At 46.6% G+C, this 17,866-nt stretch overlaps 1 protein-coding gene across 1 annotated transcript in view; it reads right to left on the bottom strand.

The window, feature by feature from the left end:
- Positions 1–16,771, bottom strand: part of KAZN (kazrin, periplakin interacting protein) — a 462,050-nt gene extending 445,279 nt beyond the window's left edge. The window contains exons 1-2 of the mRNA XM_036861208.1: positions 16,712–16,771; positions 16,337–16,589 (exon numbers count right to left, since the gene is read on the bottom strand). Of these exons, the coding sequence (XP_036717103.1) occupies positions 16,337–16,574 (238 nt within the window). The 5' untranslated portion in view covers positions 16,575–16,589; positions 16,712–16,771. The remainder of the gene's footprint in view (positions 1–16,336; positions 16,590–16,711) is intronic.
- Between the last annotated feature and the right edge of the window lie 1,095 nt (positions 16,772–17,866).

Raw genomic sequence — 17,866 nt, 5'->3', positions numbered from 1 at the left:
CCCTCTCCTGTGATCTCACAGCTCTGGGGTGTCGGGATTAGTGTTATCCCTGGGGGCAAACTGGGGCCTAGACTGTAAAGCAGCTTGCCCACCACACACAGCTAACGCGTGTTAAGAGAACAGGATATGCATCCAAGCAAGGTACTCGAGATTTCTGTCCTACGCTATAAACGCTGAACTTACCTGTGTCAGCATCTTAATTTGTTCAAACAAGTCATTACAGTGAAAGCCAGTGAGACGCTTTCCTAGTCATTACTATCTTCTCAACTTTCTCTGCGTTGTACCCAAATGACAGCATACTGTTACTGCTAAACTTTTGTCTTCAATGGCCCATCTGAATGCAAAACACAAGAAAGGGAAGATCACATTTGGTGTTCTTCCTATTTTTTTCTCCCGAACTTCTAAACCCAGTGTGGGAGTAGCTTTTCCAACACACCTGGCAGATGGTCATCTAGGTTCTGGTGATGACCACATCCCTCTGGACAGCTCTCCTGTGAGCCAAAACTTGCCTCTCTCTGATGTTCCCGCCTAAGTCCCTGGTGGCCCACCAGCTAAATATTAACCAAACACAAAAGAAAAGAAATGAAAACCATTTACTGGGTCTTCCAGTTGATTTTTTTAAAATTTATTTATTTATTATTTATGGGTGTGTTGGGTCTTCGTTTCTGTGTGAGGGCTTTCTCTAGTTGCGGCAAGCGGGGGCCACTCTTCATCGCGGTGCGCGGGCCTCTCCCCGTCGCGGCCTCTCTTGTCGCGGAGCACAGGCTCCAGACGCGCAGGCTCAGTAATTGTGGCTCACGGGCCTAGTTGCTCCGCGGCATATGGGATCTTCCCAGACCGGGGCTCGAACCCATGTCCCCTGCATTGGCAGGCAGATTCTCAACCACTGCGCCACCAGGGAAGCCCCTTCCAGTTGATTTTAATTGCAGGTAATAAACCACTGTTAAAGGGAAGGTTTATAATAAGAAGGTGCCTATTAGCTTAGGGTATTTGCAGTGGAACAGTGAAATGATTTTGTGAATGCCATCTTCTCTAATAAATCTGAATGCTACTGGAGAGATTAGGCCATTATCCAGCGCTGGCATAAATAGAAAATGATATGATGGATCACATGCTTGAGGGGTTTTAGGAGTTAGCCGGAGATGGGGCAGGATGACACTAGTTAGCGATGGCAGTTGGCCAATCAAATCATATTGCCCGAAATCTAGTTTAGGGCCAGTTTTGTTATTCTGACTATAACCGGTGCTTTCCAATATCCATACCAGGAAGTCACCATAGAAATTTCTGCCTAAATAAAGAAGGGTTTTCTTAAAGCCAAGGGTCCAAATCATAGATTTATCTGATTGTGTCACAGCGAGGCAGAGCTGAGTTTGAGGAACAGAAGAACCGCTTAAAATCAGAAGACTCAAGGCCTGGGGCTGTAGCCATAATTTTCCAAGGCACTTATTGAGCACCTAACTGCACATGGCATTGCTGAGAACCGCATTACACAGGGCTGAACACACATGTCCAGATAGATGCATTCTGTAGCCACAGTCCCAAGCTGTGGGCCACAGAGAGTCTGGGTGGTCAGAGAGAGTGACTTAGAGTAAGTCCAAAATCCACATGTCTCCAATGTGCCGCCTGTGGACAGAATGAAGCATTTTTATTGCATGTATGTGCCATTATCGTTTTTTTTTTTTTTAAAGGGTCATGCACTTGTTAAAAGTGCTTTAAATGTTTTTTTTTTATTTTATTTTTTAATTTTTTTAACATCTTTATTGGAGTATAATTGCTTTACAATGGTGTGTTAGTTTCTGCTTTATAACAAAGTGAATCAGTTATACATATACATATGTTCCCATATCTCCTCCCTCTTGCATCTCCCTCCCTCCCACCCTTCCTATCCCACCCCTCTAGGTGGTCACAAAGCACCGAGCTGATCTCCCTGTGCTATGCAGTTGCTTCCCACTAGAGTGAAGTAAGTCAGAAAGAGAAAAACAAATACAGTATGCTAACACATATATACGGAATCTAAGAAGAAAAAAAAAAGGTCATGAAGAACCTAGTGGTAAGACGGGAATAAAGACACAGACCTACTAGAGAATGGACTTGAGGATATGGGAAGGGGGAAGGGTAAGCTGTGACAAAGTGAGAGAGTGGCATGGACATATATACACTACCAAAAGTAAAATAGATAGTATGTTCCATTATCTTTCAAATATATGCAGATGCAGAAGAAGCAGCCGCTTAAGAATGTTACTGAATTCAATGCATTCTTTTGCATTTATGTATTTTCCCAGAGAAATAGATAAAAAATATAACTGCTAATGTGTAGGGGACAGAATTCACTGAAAATCTCTCTCTTTATCTCTCTCTCTCCATCATTAAAAAGAATATATGTAAAAATATGGATGGCAGGGCTTCCCTGGTGGCGCAGTGGTTGAGAATCCGCCTGCCAATGCAGGGGACACGGGTTCGAGCCCTGGTCTGGGAAGATCCCACATGCCGCGGAGCAACTGGGCCGTGAGCCACATTTACTGAGCCTGCGCGTCTGGAGCCTGTGCTCCGCAACAAGAGAGGCCGCGACAGTGAGAGGCCCGCGCACCGCGATGAAGAGTGGCCCCCGCTCGCCGCAACTAGAGAAAGCCCTTGCACAGAAATGAAGACCCAACACGCCAAAAATAAATAAATAAACAAATAAAATTTAAAAAAAACAAACAAAAAAACCCCCACATACACATCCACATCAAGCTCTCCCCACACACATTGACTTGGACCATATGCTTCTCAAATTAAAAAAAAAAAAAAAAAATGGATGGCAGAACATTAAATCCAGATGTAAACCAATGTTGGAATAGCCATCTTGGCTAAAGTTTAAACCATTGAAAACTGGCTCCTGGCTAATGTGAGAAGTGTGTGCATGCTCACAAGGGAAGTGATAATTTTGTTGATACTAGTTTGGGTACCTTATTATCTGTTTCATCTGAATACCACCTACCACCCCAGCCTGCCAGCCTTTGTGAGTTAAGCTTTTCAGTCCTTAACCCTCCCTGTCCATTCTTGTTGCAGACATCTGTATGATTTCTCATATGAACCATTTATGGATTCTGACCGTAACCTCAAATACAAGTCTAGGTACATGTGTGTTTAAAGGGCTGGAAAGCATACTCAGCAGGACGTCATAAGAAGTCTGGCTCCTCCCAGGGGAAAGGCCTCTAAGCAACACAGAGATATCAGGAGAAAGACCTGGGATCTGGGGAAAAAACGTCCAATCTTGCCTATGGGGGACAGAAATCAGCTGGAGAAATAAAGAGAATTTCATTCCAAGGTAGGAGAATTCAGAGTTCAATAATATACTATGCTATTAATAATGAAGAGTTCTATCTATTGAATCCCAAAGTCCACCAAGCTTTGTGCCAGGCACACTATGTGTTATTCCATTAACCCAGGGAGTAATTTTCCCCCCAGGAAAAAAACACTGGGCAATGTCTAAAGACTTTTTTGGTTGTCATGTTATAGGGGTGCTACGAGCATCTAGCGGTGTAGACCAGGGATGCTGCTAAACATTTTAAAACGCACAAGTCAGCCCCCCCACAAAGAATTTTCTGGCCCAGAATGTCAACAGTGCTGAGGCTGAGAAACCCTGCGCTAAACCATCCTAATCACTCTAGAAAGGAGGAATTATCGGCCTCGTTATAGAGGAGGAAACTGAGAGCTGTAATGTCCCACAACCCAAGTCATATCGCCAGGATCTGGATCGGATCTGTTTCACTCCCTTAAACCCAGGTATCTGCTGTATTATCTTGAAGATGGAAATGACCTCCTCATTTCCTAAATAAGGAAATTGAGGCTCAGATGCCAAGTGTCTCGCTCTGTATCTCACTGCTACTGGTGATTCTTTGTCCCTTCACAGTTCGAGGTCTGTGATGATGACTAATCACAAATGACTTCACCTCAAACCGTGAAGCTGCCAACAAATGTCTCTTTCTCTTGTCCGTTAACCATTACACCCCTAGTAATTAACTTCTTGTTTCTGCTCCTTTAACACTGTAATCTGGTGGTTTTATTGCTCACGTCTAATTCACTAGCTTAATCAATCATTATTAAGCTCCTTCTGTATGCTAAGCACTGTAAAGGTGCGGGATATAAATGGGTTAGAAGGCAAATGGAAGAGAACTGCAAGTTCAGGGGTTGGCAAACTATAGCCCAAGGAGTGCCTGTTTTTGTAAATAAAGTTTTATTGGAACACAACCACGCCCATTCATTTACCTATTGTCTATGGCCGCTTTCATATTACAGCAGCAGAGCTGAGGAATTATGACAGATATCCTATGGTCCCCAAAGCCTATAATATTTACTAGCTGGCCCTTGACAGAAAAAGTCTGCCAACTCCTACACTAGCTCCATCATTCAAGCCACAAGAGCAAGCACTGAAGTGAACTCCCAACTGAATCAAGAAGCACTTTCTTTCATCTCCATGTGCAGCTATAATATCTATTGGCAGTGGCGGGAATCGTAACTGTTTAATGCTAATGCACATCTAAAACTCAAAAACACTGGGTAATGTCTAAAGACTTTTTTAGTTGTCACATTGTAGGGGTACTACGAGCAAACATTTTGATCCTTAAAAATACTTTCTGATCTTCTAGAGCCTATTATAAATAGATCTTCAAATGCATTTCAAATGTATATTATTTCTATTTTGCTATCAGAGGTTTGGGAAGACTTTAGCGACTGTTCCTCATCACACTGAAAGGAAACAGAGATCAGAGTCCCAGCCAATAGATTAGCTGCTTAGGTGTCAGTTGACTACAGTGGGTTGTCTGCTGCGCTACAGAGGCCTCCGGGTTGACACTTCCTCTCCACTCTCCTTGGGTGCACAGCAAAAGACCCCATTCTGATTTTCCCTGAGTTTTCTGCCACACTGTTGGACTTCGGTCTGTGGATGAGATTCCACCGGTCTGAGTACAAGGTCTAGATGTGAACTTGGAGTAGCAGGAGGTCCACCAACTATATAGGCAGTTACAGCCACCACAGCATTGAGAACATGTGCCTACACAGCCAACAGTTTAGGTGGACAATTTAAACCAACATGTTTTGGATGGATGTTAACTCAAAGACTCTGATGAAAGAGATCCTAAAGGTTTCAGAGTGCCTCCCCGAAGGGACAGTGAAGAGAGAGATTAGGCAGATTTACTGCGATGCCTACATCCTGCCCCCGACACTCGGAGAGCACACACATCCACATGCTAAGACCATAGGTCCCCTCACAGACGTGCCTCCCGTACTCAAAAGTCCTAAATGACGGTGGTGTCAGGTGGAAAAAATTGTCCTCCATACGAAAGTCATTCCCAGATCCAATAAGACAATCAGGAAGTTCCCCGGGTGCAAACCTGCTCCAGTTAACAGGTCCCTAACTGCTTTTAAGGGAGGCCAGAAGAAGAGAAACGCTACGTTCAGGCATGAATAAGATAGGTCATTGAAAGAGAAGTCAAATGATTGAAGACCCTACGGAGAGGATGAAAGAATTTAGTGTAAAAAATAAGATTAAATCTGTAAAACTGGATTGTCCCTTTACCATGGGTAGACACTGGACATGGGAGCTGAGAGTATGAGAGCACAGTCTTGGGGTGATGGTGTCACCATCCAGGTCTTACAAGACAGGGTGGCCCATGCTCAAGAGGGCTTGGCCAAGGCAAGGTCAGATCTCACCCAATCATAAGTTCCAGGGCGGGCAGCCCTCTGCCACCATTGTGCAGTCACAGTGGGATCTTGCAGTGGGAGAAAGAGAGGAGAATTTGGTTCAATGACAAGCTCAACAATCTTGAACAAATCAGTTTAAATCATTGTCCCTCAGTTTCCTTATCTGAGAAATAGATTGCTGTGTCTACTTCAATTCCATCCTATGGGCCAGTTGGTAGGATCCACAGAGACAAAGCCTGTGCAAGTCTCTGTATACTGCAAAGATCTGCAATGATCTACAAAGATCTGGGTAGTGATATACTCTAGTGCTTCCCTAGTGCCTCCTGGGTGCAAAGGAAAGAAGAGTGGATAAAAGCAGCAGAACCCTGGAAAAAGGATTCTGAGCATTGGCTTTGTGAACTGAGGATGCTAGACCAAGCTTTTGCTTTAGAGGCAAGGTGATAACACTGAAAGTGTTGAAGGGTGGATTTTGAGTTATCCCACGGTGGAACCAACCCATGAATCGACCAGCTGAGTTTTAACAAGGTTCTATTCTATTGGTCCATGATAATGACCCACACTGTAGAAAAGCTGACCAGAAATAATGATCCTTCTCCAGAGGACTTCCATTAAGACTTGAACATGCCTCCTTGCAGGGCTGCCTGGTACCAAGTCAAATTGTGAACAGAGCAATCCGAGCACGTCTGCTAGCTAATGGGCTAACAGTCTCTACAAAATGGCAGCCAGGCCTTGCCTTTCTGTTAACTCCCAAATCTAAAGCTGTGTCGAAAAATATTCCCAGTTTTTTCTTGCTTCGCATGGTAAACCTTGTAGGAACAGGAAAAGCAATCTACTTGATGAATGCATTAATTAAGATAATCAGTATACATATAATCACAGGTCAGTTCTCCCCAGCCATCATTCATCAAGCTCTATGGTGCCACAATTGCACTCTCCAGGGTCAGTATCAAATTTCTAAATTTCATACCTTGCTATCGTCAGGAAATGGTGAGCACAGAATTTCAAATGGCAAGAATGAGGGGGAAAGGGTGACATAAATCCCACTGTGTTCCAAGTTGCACTTACTGAATTAAAGACACCATCCTCAATGGTTTAAAAAAATTCAAGTTAATCAAGGAAAATGAACTAATTCATTTGTTGCAGCTGACAAGAAGCCCCAGCCTTAGCCAGGAAGATAATATATACAAGGGGTGAGCTTATTTTGAAAGATGCAGAGCTATACCTGTATTGAAATTCATATCTTTTCTTGTTCTATTTGGAGAAAAAAACCCAACTATTATTCAGGGTCTAAACCCTGTATCATCCACATCTTCTTTCTCCTTAAGAAATGCTCTTTGAGGGAGAAGGTCCCAGCCAGCAGCTATTCTCTGCAGTATCCAATCCCAACCTACCCCCAAAGGTGCACTCTAATAATCTCTCGTGGGCAGTTTAACCTTAGTAGAGAATTTAATGTATTTTCCCAGCATGCTTTTCTTACATATTGCCACTGCCATGTACATCTGTGAAGGCTTCTGTATTTGTCACTTCATCATCTATTTTCCCATTACACCTGTCTAGACCTTTATTATAAAATGTAATTATACTTCCATGTCAGTCACACCTACTAGCCTACGAGCTCCAAGATAACTTGCCCCATATCTTATTAAATCTGTGGTCCCTGAACCTATGTGCTCACTCTCTCAAGCTAGATGGAGACAGAGAGAAGAAAGGAGGAAAGGAAGAAAAGAAAAAAGAAGGGGAGTGGGAGGGTTGGCCTGTAAGCAAAAAGACAAAGCCATCCTCCTGGCATGTCTCTGTGCTGCCTGGCACAATATCTCAAGATTCTTTTTTTTTTTAATTTATTTTTGGCTGTGTTGGGTCTTCGTTGCTGCATGTGGGCTTTCTCTAGTTGTGACGAGCAGGGGCTACTCTTCGTTGCGGTGCATGGGCTTCTCATTGCGGTGGCTTCTCTTGTTGCAGAGTATGGGCTCTAGGCACATGGGCTTCAGTAGTTGCAGCACGTGGGCTCAGTAGTTGCAGCACGCAGGCTCTAGAGTGCATGGGCTTCAGTAGTTGTGGCACATGGGCTCAGTAGTTGCGGTGCGCAGGCTTAGTTGCTCTGCGGCATGTGGCATCTTCCTGGACCAGGGATTGAACGATTAAACCCGTGTCCCCTGCATTGGCAGGCAGATTCTTAACTACCACGCCACTAGGGTAGTCCTCAATATTCTTGCTGTAGTGAAGCAGGTGGGCTCCAGGGTCAGCTGAACCTGTGTTCCAATCCAGCAGAAGACCACTGTCTAGATCTTGGAAAAGCAACTAAACCTTTCTAAGCCTCAGTTTCTTCATTTGTAGAATGGAGGTGAGAACATTATCTAACTCGCTGTGATAGGAAAGTCAGATGAGAAAATGTCATCAATCACACCCCACAGAGTCTGGGAAAGTCCAGAAAAAAAAAAAAAAAAAAGCCTCAACAGATGCTGGCTATTGCTATCACTACCCTCTTGGATAATCTTCAAAGTCTCTGCAGCTCCCCAGTTCTGATCCTGCAACATCCCTTTTACTAAAAATGAGTCAACCCCCTGCTAAGAAGCTCTGGGGGCCACTGTCCCCTTTCCATGAAACTTTCAGTCCTCTCTGTGACTCCCTCCAGCTGAAGCCCAGCAGCAAGGCAGAGAGAAGGGAGATTCTCACATGTGAACATGGCTCAGCCACTGAACTGCCCTCTTACCTCTGGCCAGACACCAGTCCTTCCTGGCTACAGACTCTCTGGCAGTGACAAAGCATCTTTCGTACGGGGGAGCGCTGAGAATTTATGATCAATGACTTAGTGTCTGACATGCAAATCCTAACTATAATTGCCACAACGCCAGCTTTAGAACAAAAATGATTTCTTGGGCAGGAATGGGAAGAACTATGCAAAGCTGTACAGCATCCTGGCTGGGACAGCAGGGAGTCTCTGGAGGCACGTTTACTTGGGTTTATATCCTGGCTCTGCCACTCGCTAGCTTGGTGACACTGGGCAAGTCACATAACCTTCCTGGGCCTCAATTTTCTCATCTGTAAGGTGGCCAACCCAGGACTTACCTCAGAAGGTAGTTAAAAGGATTAATTGAGATAATACAGGGAAAGGGTTTAGAACAGTGTTGACATATGGCAAATAAACACAATTAAAACCATCTGTCATTAAACCAATGATCTTCATGTAAAACATGACAAGTCTACCGAATTCCGCACACTCTGTAATTTAAAAAATCATGGATTCATTCATTCATTCATTCAGTCAACAACTATTTACTGAGCTCTTGCTATGTGCCAGGCACTGTTCTAGGTGCTGTGAATGGAGCAGAAGACAAACAGATGAAACTCTCTGGTCTCACAGAGGCGCCATCCTAAAACTCACAACTGGGGCCTCCTCTAATGCCACAAAGTGGTTCTCAGCCAGGGATGATGGGGCCCCCAGTGGATATTTGGCAACATCTGGAGACATTTTTGGTTGTTACAACTGGGGTGTGGAAGGTTCTACTGGCATCTAGTGGGCAGAGGCCAGGCATGCTGCTCAACATCCTACAATGCACACAATGCCTCCCCCCCAACAAAGAATTATCCTGCAATGACAACAGTGCCAAGACTGGGAAACCCTAGTGTAAAGGAATCTGTGAGTAGTTATAGGTCTTTTTTTGGGCGTGGTCTTGGGCCACTGGGGGCCACTGAGGCCACTGGGAGAGAACTCAGAAAAGGGAAAGATATGGGTAGGAGGGAGAATAATAGGACCACAGGATACCAGCTTTGCCTGGAATCATCCTTCCCAAGAGAGAATGCATACAAAGTCTGAGAAGTAGGAGGCCCCAACGCCAGGATCAGTATGGTTCTTTTCGTTGGTGACAGGTGACCCTTGGGTTGCTCACCTTGAAAGCAGGACCCAATTCCCTCTTTGTCAGTTAACCTCACACCTAAGGGAGAGGTACTCCTGCTTCCCTATGATTTCATATAAGGACCCAGAAATTATCATCAGTTTAGGAAAACATTAATTAAGAATGGAGACAAGCCTACAGCTCCGTCAACCTTCCTAATGAACAAACTGAAAGATATTTCTGATTTAGGAGACAATACAGGTTTAAACAGCAGAGAGCCCCGGTGGGTTTGAATTCCTGGATCAGTCACTACCAGCTGAGTGACCCTGGGCATCAAAGTGAGATGAGTAAGAGCATGGACTCTGGAGCCAGAGCTTGGTCACTTAATGGCCCTTTGGCAAGTAATAGATCATTTTTGCGCCTCAGTTTTCTCATACGTAAAATGGGTACAATGATACCTGCCTTATAAGTCATTACAAAAATTAGATGCATTAATTCAGAGAAGCACGTAGAACAGTACCTAGCTCCAAGCAAGACTATGTCAAAGCTTGCTGTCATCATCACCATCGTTGTCATTACTATGTCATGGTAGACAGGTGACCTAACCTCTCTGAGTCCCAGTCAGTTTCCTCTTTTCAAAAATGGGCACAACAGTTGTCACTTCATTGGGCTCCAGATACAATTATGCATGTTAAGCACGCGGGAAAATACTTGACATGTTGGAAGTCCTTATTGTTATTATTTATTGAAAAGTTTGACAAAGCACTGAAACTAGTTCTAATTTAGTCCTACATTACACTCTTCACCTTCACTGAAAAGAAAATTACATGGTATCAGGATGGTTCCAGAACCCCCAGTGTCTTGTGATGTACCCAAGAGGTGAGCTCCGAGAGCCATAATGAAGTGCCGAAGGTGAGTGTAAAATATTAGCTCTGGACCCACCTTCCTTTAGAGGGCACTTTGCTCTTAATGATTCACATTACTTCAAACAATCTGTAGAGCTGAGACAATATTGGGAATGGAAGGCCTTTACATCCCCTTCACTCCAGCGCTTGCTCTGGTGGAAGAGGAGAGAAGGGGTAGGAGCTGGGCGGGAAGCCCCTCCTCCCATTTCTCTCCATCCTCCCAGCCTGACAGCCCATCACAGAAGGGGCAGAGGTCTCGGGGGCGCTTTGCTGGCAGACCTGCCTGTTACAAGCTCCGTACAAGCTTTCGTGCTAGGGTCTCAACTAGTTGGAGGGTGAAGGGGACAGGGCTTTTCAGAAGTCTGACCCAAAGGTCCAGCAAGGCCAAGTCAACAAAGACACTAAAACAAATTGAGAACCAATGATATCCCATCACACGGAAGCCACCTACTCAAACAGTTGTTCTTGCCAAACTCATTAAAACTACATTCAGCTTCTTTCATGTTTCTAGCAGCTCAGGATTTCAAGGGGGGAAGCAAGAATGCCCACAGAGCACAGCCTGGAGTCTGCCACCGAGATCTGAGGTTGCATCAAACAAGCAAGAATGTTCTGGTCTCATCCAACCACATGGGGAAGAAGAAGAGATTCCTTTGCCTGATCTCCCTCCAGCTTCTCCACAGTCAAGATGGGCCTGGCAGGGGACCTTGAGGATGGTGACATGAGCCAGTGGGACGCTTACCTGCCCTGAATTGTCAGGTACAATCTGCGGCAATGGATGGTCACCCTCTTGGCTTCAGGGAAGCTGTCTTTTCCTAAATGATTCTGCCTGAACCCTCTTTGCCTGCATTTCCGATGACTAGGACATTGCAATGACTGCTGTTGGTGGCACCCCTTGTCATCCCATGTGTTACCCTTGTCATCCCATGTGTTACTCACCCTAATATCCAGCCCAAACAGTATGGACTAATTTTCATTTACAGGATCCCTTACAAACCCATTCCCTGGCCTCAGCGGGCAGAACAAGTTCCATTCTTGCCTGATGGATGGCAGGGGGTGAGAAGCCAAGCACTAATGCTCACACAAACCAATACTGGAAAAGGTCTGAAAAGCACTGAGAAATTCATGTTGATTTCACTTGCCTTAGCTATATAACTCAGGAATAAATATAAATGAAACATGCAGTGAATATGGCCGGGACCCAGGCTTGACCTTCTGGGCCCCATATGACTTGCATGGTGAGCAGGAAATGTTTCAACGAGCACTCCCCACCTGCCAAGGCCATCTGCGAGATGCTCAGTGGCAGCCAGGAAGTCACAACTTATAAGCTACAGGATTCCTCAAAAGTGCCAGCAGTCTTGGGGAGTAGAGGGGGGATAGGCATGGGGAGAACATGCCTTGTCTTACACTGGGAGGATATGTGACTAGCCTCCTATTATAAAAATCAGATTGGCTCAAACTTAGTATCAAAGAAGTTTTGAAAAGCCTCAGTAAATCCTGAAATGCTGGAAGTGTGAAATTAACCAGAACCAGAGACTTGACTTAAGGGGTCTTCCAAAGGCATTTTCCAAAGACAATGGAAAGACAGTAAATAATAGTCAATCAATAACCAATTTCAACCACGCTGTACTGATCTGTACGTATTCTCTTTGTGACCATGCATGGTGATTTTCAGGAAGAATTCTGAAGTCCCATCTCATGACAGCCTACCAGATTAGGAAAAGACAGACAAGTCTCTTTCAGCCCATTGATATGGCTGGAAAACCAAGCCATAGGTACTGGATGAGCTCTGTAACTCACAGGTGAGCTAACAGAAGGCCCCCGAGATTCTGCCACATTTTGTTCCATCCTCTCTGCCCTGTGAAAATCCTCTTCTCAAAAAAGATAAACGTCTGCTTGGGAAAACAAGAGTATGTAGAGGCAGAACAAATTGGGAAGGGGATGCCAAAGGGGATACTTTGATTTTGAAAAGCAACAGCGTCTAGCATCTCTGCACACTACTCACACATTCAGTTCCGTCCCAAGGTAATTTCTACTTCACCAAAGAGTTTCCAGTGTTATAGTAATGCTAGATAAGAGCCATCAGACCTGAAGTAACAGCCTATTTAATGCCTGGGGAGAAAAAAAATAAAACTTGCATCTATTTATGGAAATTACAAAGGTGTAAGAAAATGACACTTTTCCCCATCCCCATCTAACAAATGCAGTGAACAGTAAGTCCTCAACACCCAAGAAAGATGCCATGAGCATTTCCACTTACGTAGGCATATAAATACAATTATTTCCTTAAAAAAACAAACCACAAAAATATTGGCAGTAGGTATACATCCTACTGGGCGTAGGTATTTTACGTTGTATACAGTTAAACACCTATTTGAATTGGGTACGATGGAACTTAATTGTTTTATTCTATGCATAGCAAAGCGACCAACTGAATCTAATATTAGCCATTCATCAGATAAAACACTTTCAGAGAAACAAACTGCTATATTTTCCCCTCAAAGAATAGCAAGCATCTTAAACACATTTCCCAGAGATGTTACGCCGAGGAAAACAGCTTAGAAATGTGACTTTAAACAAATCCGTTCTCTGGCTACCGACAACAAGACAAATTGGAACAACTGCTTGGCTCTATTCTTTCCAAGGCTCCTTCTGTCCACCTGTCAAAGGCAGTTGTGACCCCGCCAACCTAAGAGGCAGCTCTGGAGCCTTGAGATGTGCCACCCTGCGCGGATACCCTATGCTTCGCATGCCAGCATCCTCATTAGGGATTATCCGACTCACTTGAAGCAGGGAGAGAGGAGATGGGCTGGCTGCCAAGCGTTTCTTTCAACACAGATTCTGAAAGAAGATCCTGCAAAGTGCCGAAAGCCCAGATTTTCAGCAGTTCACTTTCTAGACTCTGTTACATAGCAACCATGCCAGCTCACAGAGGGTACCAACCAAGTTAATATTTTGTTTAAATGACACACTGCATTAACTCTCTAGGAAAACTCAAGTTTTCTTCATCAACTTACCTACTGTCAGATATCCTCACTGGAACCAAACATCCACTGGTGGATTGACGAGCTTCTTTAATTTATTAACTAAAATTTTTTTAACAAAAAAATCTGAAAATGGATCTAACAGTTTCTCAGCAGGGAGAGCAAAAGGTGACTCTTCCCTGTAACCATCTGGGCTAATATTATTAAAAGGAAATTAGCATGCACTTAATATGTGCATAATGCCCTTTAGTTAAATGATGACTTATACAGTTGCGTTTTGAAAGGTACTCATTTCATTGAAAACCTTGATTTGAAAAGTGATAACTCAATAACGCTAAATGCTCATAGGGTTTGAGCCCATTGACTTGCACCAACACAGACAAAATTAAAACAGAAGACTAATTCGGAAGAATTAGGAACCCCCAGGAACTGAGCTTCTGTGAGCCTTCCTGGAGGTATATGACAAAGAAGCATGAGAAAGCCAATCAACCACACTTTGAAATTAACTTGAGCGAGCCCAGTGCTTTCCTTTAGGAATACGAAAGCACTAGCAAAAGAAACTACCAGACCACCTCTGCAGAAGGTTTCGGTTCCAGCAGAATGCTGCCACATGTCATGAGAACACAAAACAAAACAAAGCAAAATAAAAACAAAAACCCAAAACACTCACAGAGGCTAAATAATGTAAAAAGTACTGTATTGAGGAACTGTTGCCATATATAAGTAAATGATGCCCCACTGGATTTATATGGGGGTCTTGTTTTCTTTTCAACCATCACATTAGTTTAAATTGACATCAATTTAGAGGGATATGTGGCCAAACATCAAACTGAGTTAAAATCTTCAACATTTTATTTTCTGATTATAAAATCATTAAACTCCCCCTAGTAAAGGTTTTGAAAAATACCAATGGTACACAGAGGAAAAATCAAAACCATCCTGCATCCAACCACCCACAGACAGCCCCTGGCCTGGACAGGCATGTTTCTAAGAATATGAGGAAGCTGCTGGTTTTGTGTGTTTTTAGGGATATCAAGAAATCCAAAAGCCATTTTTCCATTTCCACAGCCTTGTGCATTTTTGTAGGAAAAAAGAAAAAGGAAACAGTCCCCTATTGCTCCACTACAACAATTTAACCATCAGCCAAGTATCACAATTTCCAAGTTGAATGTGTAGATCATTGCGGCACCGACCTCCTTAGCATGCTCAGACTGCAACGAGACCCAGGACTCAGATAAAAGCCACTTAACTTTTCCTCCGCTGAGAAAGGGGTGGATGGTGGGAAATAAACTAGCATTGTTCAGTCCCCCTTACCATGGCTTTTGATTCTTAGCAAAATGCCAGTTCTGCGCTATTTCTTTAAGGTTGAAAGAGTCCCTGCCTATAAAAAGTAAAGCATGACCATGCAGTCTAACAACTTCCCTTTTTTGCCCAGGTGCCAGCAGAGAGCATCTTCCACACACAATGACATAACAAGGGATAAATGACAGAATAACCAGATACCCACCTTGAAAACTGTGCAGCAAGCACCAGGCTCACAACACCTTCCCACCATGACGTCATGCTACTTTGGTACCAAATTACTGCCCCAAGATTCTTGACGGACTCCTGAAGTACCAAGTTAAGATCTGACTTGGAATTGAACATACACTGCTAATGTTCAGGCTTAACATCGCACACCAAAAAAAAAAAAGCACACCTACCCCAGGAAGGTAAAGAGGAAACAGAAGCTGATGGAGAGAAGGCATTAATATGAAAACAGACTCTCTCTCTCAACACTTAGGGGAAGCCTTTGAAATAACAACAAAACTAGAAAATCTTTCTAAGCCAGTGAGCCTTTGGTACTTCATACTTCATCAAGTGACATATTTACACAAGTGGCCCTCCTGGACTGGATATTTTTTCTGTCATGTTCTGGATTTCAGCAGTTTAGTTTACAATCAAATGATATTAATAACCGGTGACAACGTTTCTTAAAGGGCAATTAGGCGAAAAAAGAAAAGACATCCTGAAAATCCAGCCTACCCTTTTACTTTTTAATTCACAGAAACCAAACAGTATTTTTTTTTCTTTTTTTGGATGCTTCCTCCACCTTTAACCCATGCATGAGGGTTTCAGAGCTTCATCACTGTCAATGTCAACACAGACTGTCCTTTTTTTCCCTCCTCCTAACTGCAAAGAGTCCCTTCAAGCGGCGGCTACCTGGAAATCCACCATCTACGCCTTCATTTCGCCAGGAGCCCATCACTCAGCCTTTGAGGTCTAAGATTTCCCCCCCCCCCACCCCTGGAAAGTGCTCACAGTGTTTATATTTGCTGGAAATTTAAACTCCCTGCTGAGCACAGCATCTACTGTTGCATCGATATATTCCACTGCCTGCGCGATCTCAAATGGGGAGAAAATAAAGTCCAGATGCAATCGAGACAAGGGATTTGGCATCCGTGGAGAAAAGTGCAAACCAGTCCAATCCTCTACCCCAAACGCGGCAGCAGAGTCTGGAGCTCCCTCTCCGGGAGTCATTCCAAAGGAAGGAGCCTCCGGAACTGGGGGGGAGCTGTGGCATTCACCCCTGCCGCGGCTGAGGGCAAAGGCCCGGGCATGAAAAGTTTGCCCACGGAGCTGGGGGCTGTGTGCCATCTGAAGGGCGCTTTCTGCTGCCGGTGGGGACGCGCCGGCTGCGCCTCGCTCGCGCTGGCCAGGACAGGCGTGACCGTGTGAACCCGTGCACGTTGCGCCCGGGTTTTCCTTACTGACAGCAGCCTGCAACTCCCAGCAGGGGAGCAGCGCCGGCCACCGCCGGGCGGAAAGGGTTACAAGCCACAATGCAAGGCGCTTTCGCCGCGGCCGTGGGGGCACCGAGTCCCCGGCCCCCTCCGGGTCCGGGTCCTGCTCTCTCGCCTCTCCTCCGCCCCGGGCGCCGTACGATCCCTACCTTGGGCGCTGTGCTGGTGGTTCTCCATGTTCGCCGCCGCCGAGTCCGCCGCCGCCGCCGAGGCGCTGGCCGCTGCTCCCGGGCCCGGGCCGGGGCCGCCGCCGCCGCCGCCGCCGCTCAGTTCCGCCAGTCTCCGGTTGGTGGCCGTGAGTTCGGCTCGCAGGTTGGTCATCTCCTGGCTGGCCGACTGGACCGCCCCATCGATGCGGAGCGCGAGCAGCTTATTGTCTTCCATCATGCTCAGGATTTTGGCCTGGGGGCGAGAGAGGTGACAAAGAGCTGCATGATGCGCCGGGGGCGCGCGGCCGGGCACCCCCGGCTCTACCTGTTGGGTCCCCCGCGGCCCGGCTCCCCCGAGCCCCGACCCCTAGGCACCGGCAGCGCCGGCTCCTCCGGCGCAGGAATGACAGCGGCGCCTCCAGCCGGATCCGCGGCGGTAGCGAGGCGGCGGGGGGAGGAGGAGGAGGAGAAAGAAGAGGAGGAGGAGAAGGAGGAGAAGGAGGAGGAGGAGGAGGAGGAGGAGGAGGAGGAGCAGCGATCGCCTAGACCCCGGCGCCGAGAGCGGCTCGGAGAAGGACACCGCGCGCCGCCCGCACTCTTTCCGTGGAGCCTACCATTCGCTGCGCGCTCGGGAGGGGGCCCGGGCCGGGGGCGGGGCCGCTGCCTCGGCCTCCCGCGCCCCCCACTTCGGGGACACACCCCCCGGGGGGCGAGGGCGGCGGACGGCGGCCCGGCGTGGGCCGAGGTGGCGCCCCTGGCTAGGGGCGGGGGGCGCCAGCTCCAAGGCCAGTCCTCGGTCCCCTCCTTGGAGCCGTGGGGCGGCCCCCGCCCTGGCGAACTCGCTCCTAGCGCGGCGCAGGGGCTGGGGAGGCGGTGGGTGCTTGGGAGAGAGGGGTGCTCGGAAGAGGGGCCCGGGAGGGGAGCGGGGATGGAGCTCCGGGGGAGGGAGCCGCATGCCCGAGCTACGAAGTGGAGTTCCTGCTTTGCTGGTTCCTTAAAAGGTGGGTGGGAATTGTTCAGCGGGAAGCTGGGCTAGTGCCCCACGTGCCTCTCACTGCCCACCTCCACCTCCACCCCCACCTCCGGCGCCCCAACCTGCGCTGTCCCCCCTCCTCCGAAGGAGCACCCCGTTCTTCCCCAGGGTGGACCAGTAGCGCTCTGGCCTCCCCACCGCCCTGAACCAGCGTGTGCCTCTAAGGTGGTCCTAAGCTTCTTAGCTGCGCTAAATATTGGGGGGCAAACCAGGAGGGAAGACTGGGAGGCGTCAGGGGGGCTTCCCTCTTCCTCCTCCTACTGGGAGTAGGAGCCTTGAGGCCCCGCTGCCTCAGTTTACCTGCTCCTTCTTCCTGGGAGAACAGAGGTAACCTTAAAGTTGATACACCCATCAAGGGCCTCTTTTCTCGCCGGAGCACAGGCTTTGCATTTTTCACTGGGGCCCTGGATTCCAGCCACCAGACCTTGTTACCATAGCAAGCTTCATTCCATGCAAATAGGACCATTTAAAACAGCCAGTGTAACCCGGAACAACTG

The sequence above is a fragment of the Balaenoptera musculus genome, chromosome 1, assembly GCF_009873245.2.
Source record: "Balaenoptera musculus isolate JJ_BM4_2016_0621 chromosome 1, mBalMus1.pri.v3, whole genome shotgun sequence".
Lineage (NCBI taxonomy): Eukaryota > Metazoa > Chordata > Mammalia > Artiodactyla > Balaenopteridae > Balaenoptera > Balaenoptera musculus.
The sequence above is the reverse complement of the archived record's forward strand: the minus strand, read 5'-3'. Positions and strand labels throughout refer to the sequence as shown.